We start from the raw sequence: 18,991 nt of genomic DNA, 5'->3' as shown, positions 1-18,991 counted from the left end.
GTGTGTGTGTGTGTGTGTGTGTGTGTGTGTGTGTGTGTGTGTGTGTGTGTCTGCGCTCGCTCTCTCTGAAATAAATAAAATCTAAAAAAAAAAAAAAAAGGAAAACCTTTTACTTCCTGGATTTAAGACCTCAAGGACAAATCTGTAGGGATAGACGTCTCAAGCTCGAAGAACGGATGCGTCACCTCGGGGGCCATGCGGCCACGAAGCGGCCGTGGAACACTGGTATCTCGCGCTGTAGAAACGAAGCTATGCTCGTTCCCCGGCCCGACGCACAACGCGGGCACCACAAAGCCGGCTCATATTTTCGACACCAGAAGGCCTCGGAGGAACTCCGGGGCTGTGTTTCAGGGGTAGGGGGGGTGACGACCCCCGCGGATGGGGCTCCGGGGTGGGATTGGGACCTTCGCACCCCTGCCCCCGCCGTGCAGGGCGAGTCGTCCGCCCGCCAGGGAAGGGCTCCCTCCAGCCCGCGGGCTGCGCTGCGAGTTGAGGGTTCGAGCGAGGCTTCTCTTTGCCTCGGGCGGCTGCAGACATGAAAATTCACGGCAGGCGCCCGGAGCGGCTCTGGGTAGAGCCGCGCGCCCGGGGTAAGCCCGCGGCTGTCTCCTCTCCCCGGGATCACTGCTCTGCGGCAGGAAGGTGCCACCGACCTGAAGCCTCTAACATCTAGTCTGGGCTTCGGGATCTCGACCCGTGTTTGAACTCTGGGATTCTGTTGCTGCCACAGTGTCACACGCGCTTCGTGACGCGCACGTGTGCTCTAGGGAACCAGACACAACACGTCTGACGCTGACTTCGGAGTCAGGCGCTCCGACAGCGTTGACGATGCACAGACGCCGAGGCCCCGACGGGCGCTGTCTCAGGGACGCCGGAGGGGGGGTAAGGGACTCGCCAGCGCAGCAGCAGCTCAGACGCCGGACGGCACACACCGTGCTGCTGAGAAAACCAACGTTCATCTGAGCACCTTGCAATGCCTCTTAGTAAACATTTCCTGATGATAAAAAATACATATTCAGGACAAAGGTTTATTGACACAGTGCAAAAGTATATCAGGTTCTACATGTACACAGTTTATTTGTTTTTACTTGAAAAAGATATCTGATTGAAGTATTAATAACCATTAAAAACAAGTAAATTCACACAATTATAAACTGAAACAAAATTTCAGTTTAGATTAAATTGACCTTGAGAATTATAATGAAGTTTTACTTAATTGCATAACAACTCCGTTCACACAGCATTCTGTTTTTCATAAATCCTGACCTCCTACCCAAGAAAATGCAGCCTTTTGGGTAATATTTGTGTAAACATCAAAACCTATAATACACATTTTTATTATCCATTCCTGTAGTTATTAATACAAAAAGTTAATAAACTTGCACGACAAAGTGTAAAAGTGGGTACAGCCCCCTTGGGGGACAGCAGCGTCACTGCTGAGCCTCTGCCTCGCTCCAGCAGCGCAAGCATCACGGTCCAATCCCTATCTACGCCAACTGAGCTACTTGTCAACATATGAAAGTTACATGCGGTACTACAGCTCTGCCTACAGCAAGCACCAGTTTCACACCGAGTCTGGTGTCAGGTGCACTCCGTAAGATGTGTGCTAAGGCAAAGAGATCAGCAAAGTGAGATAAAACCAATACCAGAAAGACTGAAAAAGAGTTGCTTCCACAACTGAGAACATAAGGTACAAAACGTGCTGCATGAAGCTGCATGACCTCTGACAGCCACGTGTCATTTCTGATTTATGCAGATTAAAATTTTTGTCCCTGCAGAAGGTTATGAAGAGTACACTGATGGACAACATCCAGGCTGGTTAGTTTTTTAAAATTTGATTTCTCACCAAGGGCAAAAATACCACACCACCTGACCGCCACGATGAGGGCTCAGAAATCATCCGGACCGAGCAGAGCATGAGAGCTCCCCTGTCCTAACGCTGCAACACTTGCACGGAACAGCTCAGCATTCAAAAATGGCTGGAACGCACAGAACTGCCTTCCAGGAAAACCCATTTTAGAAAGCAAACCTGAGCTACGGGAATTGAGAATCAGGGCTCAGCAGTCATCATGCAATCACAGATAAAAAGGTTAAGTCTCCTAACCATTATCATGATATACTTTTATAAAAAGGTATAAAACTTCAGAGGAGGAAGAGTGTTTTCTTAAAAACAAAACAAAAAAACAAAATAAAACAAAAAAAAGAAAGCTCAGTCTGTTAGATAGAAGATGAAAGGTTACTGCTGCTCCATTATTGGCTTCTGGTCCTCTTGCTCCTCTGTGTGGGTCCCACGTCATCCAGAGTCTGGGCAGGAACCACGGACTTCTCTGAAGAGCAGGGAGCGAACTTATCAAGTAAACAACCCACTCATTTCCTTGAAGACACAATTATGGCCACGCAGGAAGCACTGATCTCTGACTGCTGCACCCCTGTGAGGATGGCGGGGCTCCCGCAGGCCACCGCTGTCCCCGTGGGCCACTGCTGTCCCACGCAGCCCTTCATGGCACTTACAGATCTCCGGCAAAGATGGCCAGACTTCTTGTGTGTGAATTGGTTGGAAAGAAAGAGTTAACTGTTGATTTCGGGTGAGACATGAAAACACTGAGGCATGAAAGAACAATAATTATTTGTAACCTGACTTCTGAACCTTTTTGCAGTCATTATTTTAAAAACAAAAACATCAGAAAGGGGAATACCACGGGTTGAGTGAGGAGCTCTCTCTGAACGTCACACACGCAAGAGCTAACTTCAGCTTCCGAGGAACACACTCGTGGTGAGCAGATCCACTGTGAGGGCAGGACTTCGGGAACTTCAGTGGAAGGCGGAGAATTAAAAGAAAGGCGTCTACAAGAACAAAGCTCAAAAGCCAACCCCGACAAGCAGGTACTTCCAGTGTACGGACGGGTGGTCTTTGCTACCACTGGTGGACACCGGAGTGACTCGTGCTGTGGGCAAACGAGAACGTTCCACCTGAATTACGGAGGGAAAGGCCAAGCTGCACGGGGACCAGAGGAAAGTTCATTTCTGGGAACGATTCTGAACGCGGACGGCCCGCAGGTGGAATGTCGAGCCCTCTCACAGGGAAACTGATTCCTGTAACACCAGAAGGAAAGGAAGGTGGCCAAGTTTGGGGGCTATTTCTGGCTGTACTTGTGACTACCGTGGATTTCGGGTGCCCCCTGAGCACACACGTCTCTAGAGGCCATCCGATCTCCTCAGAGGATGGCAGAACTAGAAAAAACACCTAACTGACAGCTTTAATGCCCCCGGGACGTGGACATAAAGGACTGGATACATGGCGTTTGCTTCAGGAAAACAAAGCCCATTAAAAAATCAAGAAGGGAAAACCGTAACATTCAGTGACAAGTTCATGGTCACTTAGAGTCTTTTTTTTTTTTTTTTTGGACGAGGAACGAGGAGACTTTATTTCTCACAACACCTCCCTCCCGTCCCGCACAAGAAGTCTGGTTGTCCAACGGGTCCCTGCGGGGGCGCCTCCACGGCCACTCATCCGCTGTTTGCTGCTGGAGCTTGACCACAGGGTTCCGCGGTGTCGCCCGGGGAGTCCTGGCTTTCGCAAGTGACACAGCCCTCCGAGAAAGAAGAAGAGTGGGCAGCATGACGAAATGTCATCTGGAAGGACTGAATCAGTAAAATGCTGGCCAGGTACCTTACGTCTAGTCCCCAGTTTATCCACTGTGTGTCTGAGAGGAGCCCATGTGACAGTTCATTCCTAATTGTTGTGAGAAGGAAGAGGACAATTATTTCCACAATTGTTGCTTAAATCACTTTGGGGCTCATTCGTTTACTCTCCTATTCAAAAAGCATAAAAATAGTGTTTTAAGAATGAAGACACTTGAAATGAGGAGCGGGCGCAGCTCCTGCTTTTCGGGAAAGCCACATCTAACCAGACGCCGGCTGCGGGAACGCGCTCTGTTCTTCTTTAAAGGGGGGGCACCTGTTTACTTCCGCAGCCTTGACACCACACTGTTCTGAACACCCAGCTTTCTTCTCTTGCTATCGTTTGTAACTCCCCACATTGTCACCTCCCACATCCACAGCTTGACACTTGAGGGAATAAAGTCCTCATTCCTGGTACAAGTTCCACAAAGGTTCCACAGAGCCACCACAGGGGCCACGGGCAAACCAGAGCTCCATTGCCAACCCACTCGCATGCGCTCTCACTAAGAAGATCTCGTTAACAGCCAAAGCCCCCGGGCCTCATGGAAAATCCTGCTAGCTATGAATACTCCCTCCAGTGTGGATCCCGCATCTTGAGTTTGATCTCGGTTCAAACACGCCTGCATATCTGAAACGCGCATCTCTTACTCCTCGCCTCCCCATCAGCCATACTTCAAAGCAGGGGCCCTGCAGCATTCCAACCAGGAAGCACACTTGTACTCCAAAGACCGGCATTCAAAATCACGGGGGCTGTGCGACCGTAAATAAATTATTTAACATCTGTACACGTTACTTTGCTGCTCATCGGTAAGGTAGAAGCATCTGTGAGGACTGTAATTTTCAGTGGGATGGTGCAATGCATATTAAGCGCCTCAGGCACTGCCTGGCACAGAGAGACATCATACAGCACAGCTGTTGTCACAGTGCTTACTTGGATGTCTATTCCTTGAGGGACAGTCTGGCTCTGAATCCAAGAGTGCACCTTGGCCAGCTCCTCCCTCTGGCCACATAAGAACCTGGGCTGCCGCCCCTGCAGGCCAGCTTCTCCAGGTCCTCGCTCAGTATAGCCTCTGTCACCCTGAGGACAAACGAGCAACCTTAGTCCTGAAATAAAGCACAGGGTTCTTCCGTCATCCAAGAAAAGCAATTCTGGGCTTGCGATATACTTTCTATCTCTTGCTAATATATAATGCACATATTAAAAAATAACCAAATCCACTATTGGTCAATGGGTGAAGCTAGAGCACTTTTTCTTGGTGGAAAGCATCTGCACAGCGCTTGAGAGGAAACAGATTTCCCTGAGCTCCTCTCTTGCAGAATGCAGAAAAATTCAGAGTCTAGAGAGAGAAGTTCTGGTACTTGTGCGCCCTCTTGGAAGTGCTGTCTGATGGCTTTCTGGTCTCATGATGAACATGTGGGTTCAGTGTGGACCGGAGTGTGTGTGGGGCACCGCCACCGTGGCCGCTGTCCTAGGCCTACTCATCATCTGACTTCAAATGAGTGAATGAACCATCCATAAAATCTGGTTCTCTAAGAGCATGTATAAAAACACAATTTGAAAATCATCTTGTATTAACCAACATACTTAAGAAATCATTAAATAAAACTCATAAAAGTGGGCCTCCTAAAGTGTGTTCTTACCTCTCAGGTACCTGGTACGTCATGAGAACGCGCTCAGGAGTTTGCTTTCTCCTTCTCCACATGGCCTTGTCAGCTAAACCAGGAAATGTTTCCTCTTCCTGTGCGTCCTCAGACTGCTGCCCGTTGGAGGTGGTTTCAGGACAATCAGTACTAGCGAAGTCCACACTACTGTCCCTGCTTCCTGTCACAGATCAGCAACAGCTACAGGTTAGCAGATACCTCTTGGGGGCTGATTTGCCAAACTTTCTCCTCAAAGACTCTGGCCACCAGCTAACAGTCTGTCCCCACACAGCCCAGCCATGGTCCTGGGTGACCTCACCTCCCGGCTCCTCTGCCTTCCCTAGATCCCCGTCCCTCCTCCTGTGATGAGTGTGGTCAAGGCCATACCTCGCTCCTTTTCATTGCAGCTGCTCCACGTCAGCTCCATCTCCCAATCGCTACACCCCCACTCAGCTTTACTAGCTCGTCTGCTTGTTCGAGTGAACCACGTACAAATCTGAAACCATGCCTTGGCCCTTCAGCTCAGAGCCCAGTGCTCATCATTCAGTCACGTGCTCTGCAAGATTTCTTCTTCCCTCTGACTTCTCACAACTACCCAAATGTCAATGCTCATAAAGCCAACTGTGAATTCTATTCTTATGTCAACCCTAGTAGCCAAAGATATGGAGCAAAGTCATATATAATAGGGTACGTTGGTTCATCATCACCAAAAGGATCATCCAGATGCTGGGTAATTCTGCAATGGTCTCCAGCCAGCACGCCAGCCTGCCCCAGGCCTCCATTCCCTCACTCTCATCTGTTAGAAACAGAATTCATTATCCTGACACTATTTGTAAGCTTGCTCATATCTACACTCTTTCCTCACTTATTCCTGTTACAGCAGAGAAGCTATCTATCCATCCATCCATAAAGGCCCATCCCTTTATGGCTGTTATGGAGCTTTGCAGATCATTCTTTTCTTATCTTGCAAGATAATTGTTTAAAACAACAACAATAACAATTTTATTGTGGAGTTTATAATACCTGTAGAAATAATATTTCTTTGTAAGCAAAAATAGCACAAAACATGAAGGGGAAATGGAAGTACTCTTAAGGTTCTTAGACATAAAGTGATGTAATACATATAAGGCCTGAAGGTTAACTATGCTAGATAAAAAATGAACTTGTAAATCTTAGAGTAATGACTAAAAAAGGAAAGATGAGAGGTATAGCTGAGAAGACAGCAACGGAGAGAAAAAATAATCATTAAAAATACATAATTATCAAAAAGAAAGAGGGAGGAGGAAAAAAAAGAGCAGAGGAGAAAAACATAAAATAAGCAGCAAGTTGGAAGATTTGATTTACACGTGACCATATAAATAATCACATTAAATGTAAATGGTCTAAGTATTCTAATTAAAAGGCAGGGACCATAATATGAATTAAAAAATCAACACCCAACCATATGCTGGTTATCAGAAAACAATTTTAAATATACAGATAAGAGAAAAAATGGAAAAAATATGCCAGATAAACACTAATCAAAATAAAGCTGGAGTGGATATACCAATATTTAAGTAGATATAAAGCAAAGTACATTCCATTATAAAGAGATCAATTAATCAAAAGGGACTAACAATCTTCAATGTGTATGTACTTCATAAAAGCATTAAAATACATGAAGCAAAAACTGAAACATAAGATATAGGCTAATTCAAAACCGTAGTTGGACATTTTAACAGCTCTGTCTCTGTAACTGATAAAACAGAAAATCAGTTAGAATGCAGAAGACTAGATCAACATTATTAGCTAACTTGATGTGACTTACATTTATAGAAGAGATTTCTTTTGTGAAAAGCACACATGCTTTTCAATGTGCACATGAAACTTTTACCAAAATAGACCAAATACTGGACCATTAAATAAGTCTCCGTGAATTTTTAAAAATATAGACTATGTTTTCTGACTGTAATTAAGTTAGAAACCAATAAAATACCTGGGGCAAACCGCAAATATTACAAAATTAAAAACATTTTTATAACTCATGGCCAGAAAAGAAAACATAGAAATTGTAAGATATTTTGGACTGAATGAAAATACATCAAAATTTGAGGAATGTACTTGTGTTTAAAGGGAAATTAAAAGCATCAATTGGGGAGCACCTGGGTGGCTCAGTGGATTAAGCTGCTGCCTTCGGCTCAGGTCATGATCTCAGGGTCCAGGTATCGAGCCCCACATCAGGCTCTCTGCTCAGCAGGGAGCCTGCTTCCCCCTTTCTCTTTGCCTAACTCTCTGCCTGCTTGTGATCTCTCTCTCTGTCAAATAAATAAATAAAATCTTAAAAAAAAAAAAGCATCAATTGTATATATTTAGGAAGGAAAAAAAGAGTACCAAAGCAATGCTCTAAGATTAAGAAATCAGAAAAAGAAAAAAAAAAATTCCAAAGTAAACAAAAGAAAATAATAAAGGTTAGAGCAGAAATTGATAAGATACAGAATCAGAAAACAGTAGGAATATAAACCCCAGTAAAACCAAAATTACTTCTTTGAAAAGTTAATAAAATAGGGAACCATAAGGCCAGAACAATCAGAAGAAAATTAATATCAGTAATAAGAGAGAAGACATTACTATAGATTCTACAGACTTTAAAAGGATAAGGAAATATCATAAACAACTTTATGTCAATAAATTCAACAACTTAGATGAAATGGACAAACTCCTTGAAAGATACAAATCACAAACATCACTCAAAAAGACAGAGATGAACTGAGAAGCCCATATATATAAAAGAAATTAAATTTGTTGCCAAAAATCTTCTCCTAAGAAAACTTCAGGCCCAGACAGCTATACTGGTGACTTCTACCAAACATATAAGGAAGACATAATATCATCTCAATATAAACTCTTCCAGAAAAGAGAAGAGAGGGAACAGTTCTCAACTTATTTTTTAGACCATCATCACCCTGATACCAAAACCAGACAAAGATATTACAAGAAAAGAAGACAAAGGGCCAATATTTCCTTTAATAGTATGATAATCCTTACCAAAATCTTAGAAATGATAATCCTTGCCAAAATCTTAGAAAGAGAATACAACAATATATAAAAAGGATAGGGGTGCCTGGGTGGCCCAGTGGGTTGAGCCTCTGCCTTTGGCTTGGGTCAGCCTCGTATTGGGCTCTCTGCTCAGCAGGGAGCCTGCTTCCCACCCCCCCCCCCACTCTGCCTGCCTTTCTACCAACTTGTGATCTCCCTCTCTGTCAAATAAATAAATAAATAAATAAAATCTAAAATATATATATACACACACATATGTACACATATATAAATATATATCAAATAAATAAATGAAATCTAAAATGTGTGTGTGTGTGTATATATATTATATCCATATATATAAAGGATAAAATAGCATGGTTTAATATTTGAAATACAAGGTTTAATATTTGAAAATTAGTATAATTCACTATCTTAACAGAATAAGGGAGAAGAAACATATAATTACCTCAAAAGATTCAGAAAAATCATCTCAGCAAATTAGCAATAGAAAAGAATTCTTCAGCTATACTAATAAAAGACATTTAAGAAAAATCTACATTTAACATCATACTTAATGGTGAAATTCTCCCTGATTTTCCCCTAAGACTGCTAATAAGATAAAGGTATTAGTCTCACCATTTCTTGTTCAATATTAGGGGTCCTAACAGTCCTAAATAAAGACATACAGATCAGAAAAGAAGAAGTAAGCGTATTTGAAAAACAAGACTGTCTGTATAGAAAAGTCCTACAGAATCTACAAAAGAGCTACTAAAACTAATGAGTTTAGCAAGATATCAAAATACAAGCTCAAGGGCGCCTGGGTGGCTCAGTGGGTTAAGCCGCTGCCTTCGGCTCAGGTCATGATCCCAGGGTCCTGGGATCGAGTCCCGCATCGGGCTCTCTGCTCAGCAGGGAGCCTGCTTCCTCCTCTCTCTCTCTGTCTGCCTCTCTGCCTACTTGTAATCTCTCTCTGTCAAATAAATAAATAAATCTTTAAAAAAAAAATACAAGCTCAAAATAAAAATTCAATTAGATTTCTATATGTCAAAAACAAATACTTAGAAATTTAAATTTTACAATGCCCTTTACAATAGCCTAAAAAAATGAAATCCTTAGGAAAAATTTAGTAAAGTATGTGTAGAACTTGTGCCCTGAAAACTACAAAATGCTGCTGAGAAAAATTAAAGACCTACATAAATAAGAAATACATTATGCTGTGGATTAGAAGACTCAGTACTATTAGGGTGATAATTCTCTCCAAATTGGTCTACTGATTCAACATGATGTCAATAAATATCCCAGCAGGACTTTCTGTAGAAACTAAGAAACTGATTCTACAATTTATATGGACAAAGGACCTATACTATGCAAAATTACTTTGAAAATAAGAATAAAGTTGGAAGAATTACCCTATCAGATTTCAAAACTTATTTGAAAGTTCTATTACTCAAAAGAATATAGTATTACCATAAAGCTAGCCATATAGATAAATAGAACAGAAAAGAGAGTCTCCAAATGGACCCAACCTGTATGGCCAATTTATCTTCAACAAAGGTGCCAAAGTAATTCAACAGAGGAAAAGACTAATCTTTTCAATAAATGGGAAAGGAACAACTGGAGCGCCAAATGCAAAGAAGGTATATCAACCCTTACCACATACCACATATAAAAATTGACTAAAAATGGATCACAGACCTAGCTACCAAAGATTGTTAAAAAAGGGTGGCTCAGTTGGTTAAGCGTGGGACTCTTGATTTTGGCTCAGGTTATGATTTCAGGGTTGTGGTATCAAGCCTCACATTGGCTCTGTGTTTGGCACAGAGTCTGCTTGTCCCTCTCCCTCTGCTCCTCACCCTGCTCGTGCTTTCTTAAATAAATAAATAAAATCTTTAAAAAAATTTGTTTTTAAAAAGACACAACAGGGACCCCTGAATGTCTCAATCAGTTAAGTGGCTAACTTTTGACTTTGGCTCAGGGTTGTAAGATCGAGCGCCACACTTGGGATTCTCTCTCTCTCCCTCTCCCAGTGCCCCAGCCCCCACCCATTTGCGCATATATATGCTCCTCTCTCTCTCTCTCAAAAAAAAAAAAAAAAAAAAAGACAACAAGCCCCAAATGGAGTCACTTGTGCTTTGCCTATATCAACAAACCAAGACTTAATACTAACCTAACTACAGTTTCACGTTCCCATGAATGTAACTCTTAACCAATCCACAGGGAATTACCTGGTCAGGACTAATGAGATAAATCGCCTGATAAACCCCTCCATTTCCCTTAGGACTGTGACCTTGCCTGAAATAATACATCCTTTACTAGTAGTAACTTCCTTTTCCTGTCCCCTTTCTGCCAAACAAAAAACGAAACAAAAACAAACAAACAAACAAACAAAACCCAAACTCAAAAAACAATAAAAATAAACAAACAACAAAAAAAAAACCTTTCCATTTAGCTCTTCAGAACTCCTTTCTTTTGCTAGATGGGATGCTGCTCAATTCATGAAACACTGAACAAAGCCAATTTGATCTTCACATTTACTCAGTTAAATGTTTTTGTTTAACAAGATAAAACTATAGGGATGCCTGGGTGGCTCAGTTGGTTAAGCAGCTGCCTTTAGCTCAGGTCATTATCCCAGGGCCCTGGGATCGAGTCTCGCATCAGGCTCCTTTCTCAACAGGGAGCCTGCCTCTCTCTCTCTGCCTCTACCTGCCTCTCTGCCTACTTGTGATCTCAGCCTGTCAATTAAATAAATAAAATCTTTAAAAAAAAAAGATAAAGCTATAAAACTTCAAAAAGAAATAGGATACTATCAGTGACTTAGAGACAAAGAAGAGCATTACATAGTGATAAGGGGCTCAATACAACAAGAGGCTATAACACTTGTAAATACCTGTGTACTCAACCTAGGAACACCTAAATATACAAAACAAATATTAATAGATATAAAGGGAGAAGCTGACAATAGTAAAATTATATAATATTGGGAATATAATAACGTATATAATATTTATTAATATATTATTAACGTATAACATATTATATATGATATATAATATAATAATATTGGGAAACTTTAACACCCCACTTAAAAGACAAATCAGACGAAAAGAGACAATGGCTCTGAACGACATTAGACCACACAGGACTTAACAGATACATATGAACATTCCATCCAAAGACAGCAGAATATACATTCTTTTCAAGTGCATATGGAATATTCCCCAGGCAAGATCACATGTTACGCCACAAAACATATCTCAGTAAGTTTAGAAAGACTGAAATCATATCAAACATCTTTTCTGACAATAATATGAAACTTGAAATTAATTATCAGGAAAAAACTGGGAAAAACACAAATACGTGGAGGATAAATAACATACTACTAAAAAACTAATTTGTTAAATCAAAGAGGAAATAAAAAAACACATGGAGACAAATGAAAACGTAAACACAATGGACCTATGGGAAGCAGCAAAGGCAGTTCTAAGAGGCAATTTTATAGCAATAAGGGACTACCTCAAGAAACAAGAAAAATCTCAAAACAATATAGCTATAACACCTAAAGGAAACAAAGAGCAAAAAAAGCTCAAAGTTAGTAGGGAGAAGAAAATACAGATCAAAGTGGAACTACATGAAATGGAGACTAAGAAAACAGAGAAAAGGGACGCCTGGGTGGCTCAGTTGGTTAAGCGGCTACCTTCGGCTCAGGTCATGATCCCAGCGTCCTGGGATCAAGTCCCACATCGGGCTCCTTGCTTATCGGGGAGCCTGCTTCTCCCTCTGCCTCTGCCTGCCACTCTGTCTGCCTGTGCTTGCTCGCGCGCTCTCTCTCTCTCTGACAAATTAAAAAAAAAAAAAATCTAAAATTAAAAAAAATTAAAAAGAAAACAGAGAAAAGATTGATGAAACCATGAGGTGGTTCTTTGAAAAGAAAAAAACAAACTGCTAAAACTTTAGTCAGTCTCATGAAGAAAAAAGAAAGAAGAATTAAATAAATAAAATCAGAAAAGAAAGAGAAGTAACCACTGACACCACAAAAATACAAAAGATTAAAAGCCACTACTACAAGAAATCATATGCAATAAGTTAGACAACCTGGAAGAAATGGATAAATTCCTAAAAACATACAAACTTCGAAAACAAAATCTGGAAGAAATAAAAATCTGAACAGACTGATTACTTGTAATGAAAATGAATCAGTAATCAAAACCCTTCCACCAACAACAGTTCAGAACCAGATGGCTTCACAGGTAAATTCTACCAAACATTTATTAAAAATTTTTTTAAAAGTTCTATTTATTTAAGCAATCTCTATACCTAATGTGGGGTCTGAATTCATGACCCTGAGATCAAGAGTCACATGTTCCACTGCCTGAGCCAGCTAGGTACTCCTAATTCTACCAAACTTTTAAAGAAGAGCTGATACCTTGTATTGTCAAACTATTCCAGAGAATCAAAGAGGAAGGAAAGCTTTCAAATTCATTCTATGAGGACAGCATTACCTTGATACCAAGTCCAGACAAAGACACTACAAAACAAGTAACTACAGGTCCATATCCCTGATGATGCAAAAATCCTCAACAAAATACTAGTAAACTGAATTAACAATATGTTAAAAGGATCATTCACCATGATGAAGTAGGATTTATTACAGAAATGCAAGGATAGTTCAGTATCTGCAAATCAGTCAACATGATATATACCATACTAATAAAGGATAAAAACCACACAATCCTCTTAATAATTGTAAAAAAAGCATTTAACAAAATTCAGCCTCCATTCACGATAAAAACTCCAAAACTCCCAACAAAGTGGGTTTAGAGAGAACATACCTCAACATAATAAAGGCCACAAACCCACAGCTAACATCATGCTTGATGGTGAAAAAATTGAAAGCTCTCATTCTAAGATCAAAAACAAGACAAAGATGCCCCAACTTTTTATTCAAGATCTCATTTATTTATTTATTTGTCAGAGAGAGAGAGAGAGAGAGAGAGAGAGAAAGCATGCACAAGAAGGGAGAGCAGTAAGTAGAGGGAGAAGCAGCCTCCCTGCTAAGCAGGGAGCCTGACGTGGGACTCAATCCCAGGACCCTGGAATCACTACCCAAGCTGAAGGCAGACACTCAACCAACTAAGCCACCCAGGTGTCCCACCCCCGCTCTTATTCAACATGGTACTGGAAGTCCTAGTTTTAGCGATCAGACAAGAAAAGGAGATCAAAGGCATCCAAATTAGCAAGGAAGAAATAAAACATCATTATTTGCAGATGGCATGATACGATATATAGAAAACCCCAAAGACTACAAAAAAAAAAAAAAACTATTAGAAAAAATAAATTCAGTAAAGTGTGAGACACAAAATTAATCCAGGGATATCTGTCTCATTCTATATACTAATAATGAGGCAGCCAAAAGAAAAATTAAGAAAATAATCCCATTGTGGTGTCTGGGTGGCTTAGTCAGCTAAGCCTCTGCCTTCGGCTCAAGTTGTGATCTCAGGGGCCTAGGATCAGTCCTCATGTCAGGCTCCCTGCTCAGTGAGGAGTCTGCTTCTCCCTCTGCCTCTGCTCCTGCTCTCTCTCTCTCTCAAATAAATGAATAAAATTTTTAAAAACCTCCACAAAAACACTAATTTGAAAAGATATATCCACCTCCATGTTCACTGTATCATTATTTACAATAGCCAAGATACGGAAGTAGCTTAAGTGTCCATCAACAGATGAAAGGATAAAGAAGAGGCAGCGTATATATATATATATATACACAATGGAATATTACTCAGCCATAAAAAAGAATGAAATCTTGCCATTTGTGACAACATGGATGGAGCCAGAGAGTAGAAACCTAAACAAAATAAGTCAGACAGAAACAAGTATCATATTATTTCACTCCTGTGGAATTTAAGAAACAAAAGAACCAAGGAGGAAAAAAAAGAGAGACAAACCAAAGAAACAAACTCTTTACAGAGAACAAACTGATGGTCACCAAAGGGGAGATGGGTGGGGGATGGGGAGACATAGGGAATGGGGGTTAAGGAGTATACTTGCTGTGACAGGCACTGGGTATTATATGGAAGTGTTGAATCACTATTATTGTACATGTGAAACTAACCTCATACTGTACGTTACTAGTTATAGTATATAGTATATACACTATATAGTATAGTATAGTATATGACTACGATTATGCTGGAATTAAAAACCTTAAAAAAAGAGATGTGATGAGCACACACACACACACACACACACACTTACGCACACATGTGTACATGCGTGTGCACACACATGCACTGGAATGTTACTTAGCCTTCAAAAAAGAATGAGATCCTGTCAGCTGCAACAACATGGATAACCTAGAGGGCATTATACTAAGTGAAGTCAGTCAGACAGAGAAGACACAACTTGTATCACTTGTATGTGGAATCTAAAAAACAAAAGAACCAACCAACCAAGTAGAAACAGATCATACATATAAAGAACTAGTGGTTGCCAGAGGGCAGGGGCTTGGGGGAGAAGCAACATAGTTGAGAGGATTAAGAGGCGCGAACTTCCAGTGGTAAACAAGTAAGTCACAGAGATGAAAAGTGCCACACAAGGCACCGCATAATGGACAGAATTGTTGAATCACTATGTCGTACACTGGAAACTAACAGAGCATTGCGTGCAAACCAGACTTCAAAATAAAAATAAAATAAAGTTAACCATACACTTAATACACAGCCTAGCAATTTCATTCCTAGATATTCACAGAATAGAAATGGAAAACCTACGTCCACGAAGGGACGCAGGCTCCAATGGCCCAGCAGCATGATTCATGACAGCCCCAAACGGGAAGCACCTGAATGACCACCCTGCGGGGGACGGACTTCCGCACAATCTAACCCTGCCCGGTCCTAAGAAGGGACAAGCAACCGACACGCACCAGTCAGGATCCGTCCTCGGCAGCACCGTGTTAACTGGGAGGCCCTGAATGCGAAAGGCTGCAGCTGGACCCTTCGGCTGACACGACATTATAGAAAAACCAAAACTGTCGTGCTAGGAAGCGAATCGGCGGCCGCCGGGAGCTGGAGCATCAGGGCAGAAGCCGAGTCTACCGGGTCACACGAGAGCGCCTCCAGGTGAGGGAAACGTCCTCCGTGCTCACTGTGGTGCTCTGACACTCACGTATGTTTTTGTCAGAATTCTTGTCTTGTATACCCAAATTTGGTGAGTTCTATTATGTGTATATGTACCCCAAAAAGTTCATAAAAAAAAGAAAAAATACTTTATTTCCACACCAGTGCCAAAGCCAGACGGCCCATCGCACAGGGTTCTCCTGGCCACAGAGCTGAAAGAATTCACATTTCGACCCACTACCTGATGCCGCAGAACCCGTTCCAGACGGCGGCTCCTCGGGGAGCAGTGCCGTGGACAGCTCACCTGTGGCAAAACCGCTGCTCTTCCCACGACTGCCCGAGACGCGCTGCAGGAAGTCAGGACACAGGAAAGATTTTAACCTCTCAAGCATCCTATTACAAAATAACTGGCAGATCTTCAACTTCACGTTAAATAGAATAAAGAGCAGACAGAAGGGACAGATCAAACAGTGCAGCCTGTCCCCGGGAATGTGGCTTTTACCTTTCCATGTAATATTCCCTATGTAATACTAGAGATACTGCTGGTTTTTGAGCGCCAGGCTCCATACGTTTGTATGCTTTTTTGTTTTGTCATTCCAAAAATATATACTGCACGTTTTGTAAGTTCTAAGCACTGTTCTCAAAACTTGGGACTAGAGTCATGAACAAAGCAGAAGTCCAGCTATCCTGAGCTTATGGTGCATGGGAAGAATCATTATATGAATATTACTTCGTTAAAGCCTCAGAATAAGGCAGCGAGGATTAATCTCTTCATTTTCCAAGTGAGGAATGAAGAAGAGAGGCTGGCGGCCGTGGTTCGGCTAACACACCGAACCCGGGCCAGAGCACCTGCGTCCCTGTCTTGCTGCACAGGCCGGCTTCGCTCATGGGCATACACTCTGCACATTTCTAAGGACACTAATATCAGGCTTTGAAATTTCAGCGTATTTTCTTGTTTTGGAACATCAGATTGTGACTAATTGTCAAAAAGGGGTATTATGCCTTGAAAAGAAGACTGAAGAAAAACTGTAAAAATTCACACTTGTCTTGAATTCTGTACCTAAATATAGGAATATCCTATTCCCAAGTTTAACTGGATACATACATCTGAGAATGATTTTTAGGTAAAAGAGATAAAAAGTTAAAGGAAAATGACCATTTTAATTTTTGGTTTTGAAAATGATGTGCATTCGTGTGGGACTAGAAGTTGCCTACTTTACTGAGAAGTCATGGGCAGAAAGGGACTCCCCGGCTCAGTCCATAGCTGGTGTCCCTCAGCCGTGCCTGCAGGAACACACTCACTCCCGTCGGGTCTTGTTAGTATGGTTTACTCCTGCCTTACCGCCCACAACCCCAGTTGTAAGTAAGAAAACACATTTTACAGGCAATGGGTATGTTAAGTTTAATGACTGGGTATCATTTTTCTTAAACATTTTATTTCTTTTTATTTTAGAGAGAGACAGAGCATGTGTGTGTGTGAGCAGGGGGAGGGGCAGAGGGAAACTTAAGCTGACTCTGTGCTCAGCACAGAGCCTGACGTGGGGCTCGATCTCATGACCCTGAGAGCATGACCTGAGCTGAAATCACGAGTCGGACACTTAATCAACTGAGGCATCCTGGATATCAAATTTTAAAAGGCAGGGGGTGGAAACCCAGTTCACATAGAAAACGTGAAAGACAGCACTTTGGGAACAAACCTCACAAAGTGTCTAAGAAACCAGAACACAGCAGATTCTTTAACTCCGGCTTTTGAAACGGAGCCAGACAGATACAGTACATATTTCTGGAACACAAAGCTGCATCAACCCCAGCCATGAAGTCAACTGTCTGCTAAGCCTTCAGTATTGGGTCTCAGGGCAAGAGCCTTAATTTTAACAAGGACCCACATTTATGTTCTCGCTCATGTGCTGGAGGTTAGTGTCACTTACAGACTTTGCTTCCGGACAAATATCCCTTCTCGTCTGATCTGAAGATTCACAGGATCCGAGCATGTCTGCCTGCAGTAAGTTTAGCTGTAGCGGTGAGCTGCTCCCTGAGTTAACGCAGGGGTGCTCTCCACACCGCATCTCCCATTTTCCCTCTGCCCGCCTCCGGCCGGGGACAGAGGACAGTGGCTCCAGGTGTGGAGCAACGGCAGATAGTGAGGCCAGCGTTCCAGAAGAGCCCGCTGTTCCCAGGAAATCATATGGGCAGAAGGATGGTGACAACAGGGGACAGCCATGGGGATCAGGCAAGAAAATGGTCATCACAGTATCTAAAGAAGAAGGGAGCGCAGGAAAAGTCTGCAAGTCATTCCATAAAGTGGCCTTAGGCAGCCGATTGAGCGCGGTCAGGGACACTGCATGATCTCTTCCCACAGAAGGCAGGGCTGGGACGAGGTAAGTAGCCAGGTCGGGAGCCATCAAGGCAGCCGGGGAGGGAAGGCTGGAGGCGAGGGAAGGGCTCCAGGGCTGCCTGTGCCGGCCGTCTCCTCCCAAGCGGGGACAGAAGGTGTCCTGGGCGTCCCTGCTGTTCCACGGCCCCGACGGCTTCTTCCGCCCGGGCTTCCCCTTCTTGCAGCCAGCTGACCCGGCCTGCTTGGAAGCAGAGTCTCCTGCAACCATAGAGAGGGAGGCATATTATTAAAAACTCAAACCAAAAAAGAAGACAAGAAGGCCACTGACAGGTAATTATAAATAGATTAGGAAAGAAGAGACACTTGTCAACAGTAACTATGTCTCCCACTACTCCTGAAGACATGAGCAAGATCCCGGATAAAAGCTGTTGTAAAGTAAACTTATTTCAGTATCTCTCAATCACTTTCCTTAGAAAATCAGCTTCTCAGATCCAGGATCTAAGAAAGATCTTTGATAACAAATTGCTAAGATGAATTTATTCCATCATCATCTTCCACTTTTTTTTTTTGTTGTTAAATTTTATTTTTATTTATTTGACAGAGAGTGAGAGAGAACACAAGCAGGCAGAGAAGCAGGCAGAGCGAGAGGGAGAAGCAGGCACCTTGCCAAGCAAGGAGCCCGACATGGGGTTTGATCCCAGGACCCTGGGATCATGACCTGAGCCAAAGGCAGTTGCCTAACCAACTGAGCCACCCAGGCACCCCCATCTTCCACTTTCTTAAAAGCAAAACTCCACATCTCCCAGCACTTACACAAATTTATAAAATCTTAAAAAAAAAAAAAAAAAAAGAGTCTCTTAGGGTTTGTCTCCCTCTCAGGTTTCACCTTGTTTTATTTTTTTCCTTTCTTCCCCTATGATCCTCTGTTCTGTTTCTTAAATTCCACATATGAGTGAAATCATGTGATAATTCTTTCTCAGACTAACTTATTTTGCTTAGCCTAATAGACTCTAGTTCCACCCACGTCATTGCAAATGGCAAGATTTCTTTTTTTTTTAAGATTTTATTTATTTGACACATAGAGATCACAAGTAGGCAGAGAGGCAGGCAGAGAGAGAGGAGGGGGGAAGCAGGCTCCCTGCTGAGCAGAGAGCCCGATGTGGGGCTCGATCTCAGGACCCTGAGATCATGACCTAAGCCGAAG

The 18,991-nt window shown here is 42.3% G+C and overlaps 1 protein-coding gene across 1 annotated transcript in view; it reads right to left on the bottom strand.

Moving 5' to 3' along the window:
• Positions 1 to 1,035: 1,035 nt before the first annotated feature.
• The window catches only part of PER3 (period circadian regulator 3), a 60,768-nt gene continuing 42,812 nt past the window's right edge, over positions 1,036 to 18,991 (bottom strand). Inside the window, 5 exon segments of the mRNA XM_059376296.1 lie at positions 1,036 to 3,591; positions 4,613 to 4,719; positions 4,722 to 4,759; positions 5,323 to 5,503; positions 17,335 to 18,045. Coding sequence (XP_059232279.1) covers positions 3,508 to 3,591; positions 4,613 to 4,719; positions 4,722 to 4,759; positions 5,323 to 5,503; positions 17,335 to 18,045 — 1,121 coding nt within the window. The 3' untranslated portion in view covers positions 1,036 to 3,507.

This window comes from Mustela nigripes, chromosome 14, assembly GCF_022355385.1.
Source record: "Mustela nigripes isolate SB6536 chromosome 14, MUSNIG.SB6536, whole genome shotgun sequence".
Lineage (NCBI taxonomy): Eukaryota > Metazoa > Chordata > Mammalia > Carnivora > Mustelidae > Mustela > Mustela nigripes.
This window is presented reverse-complemented; position numbering and strand designations above follow the sequence as displayed.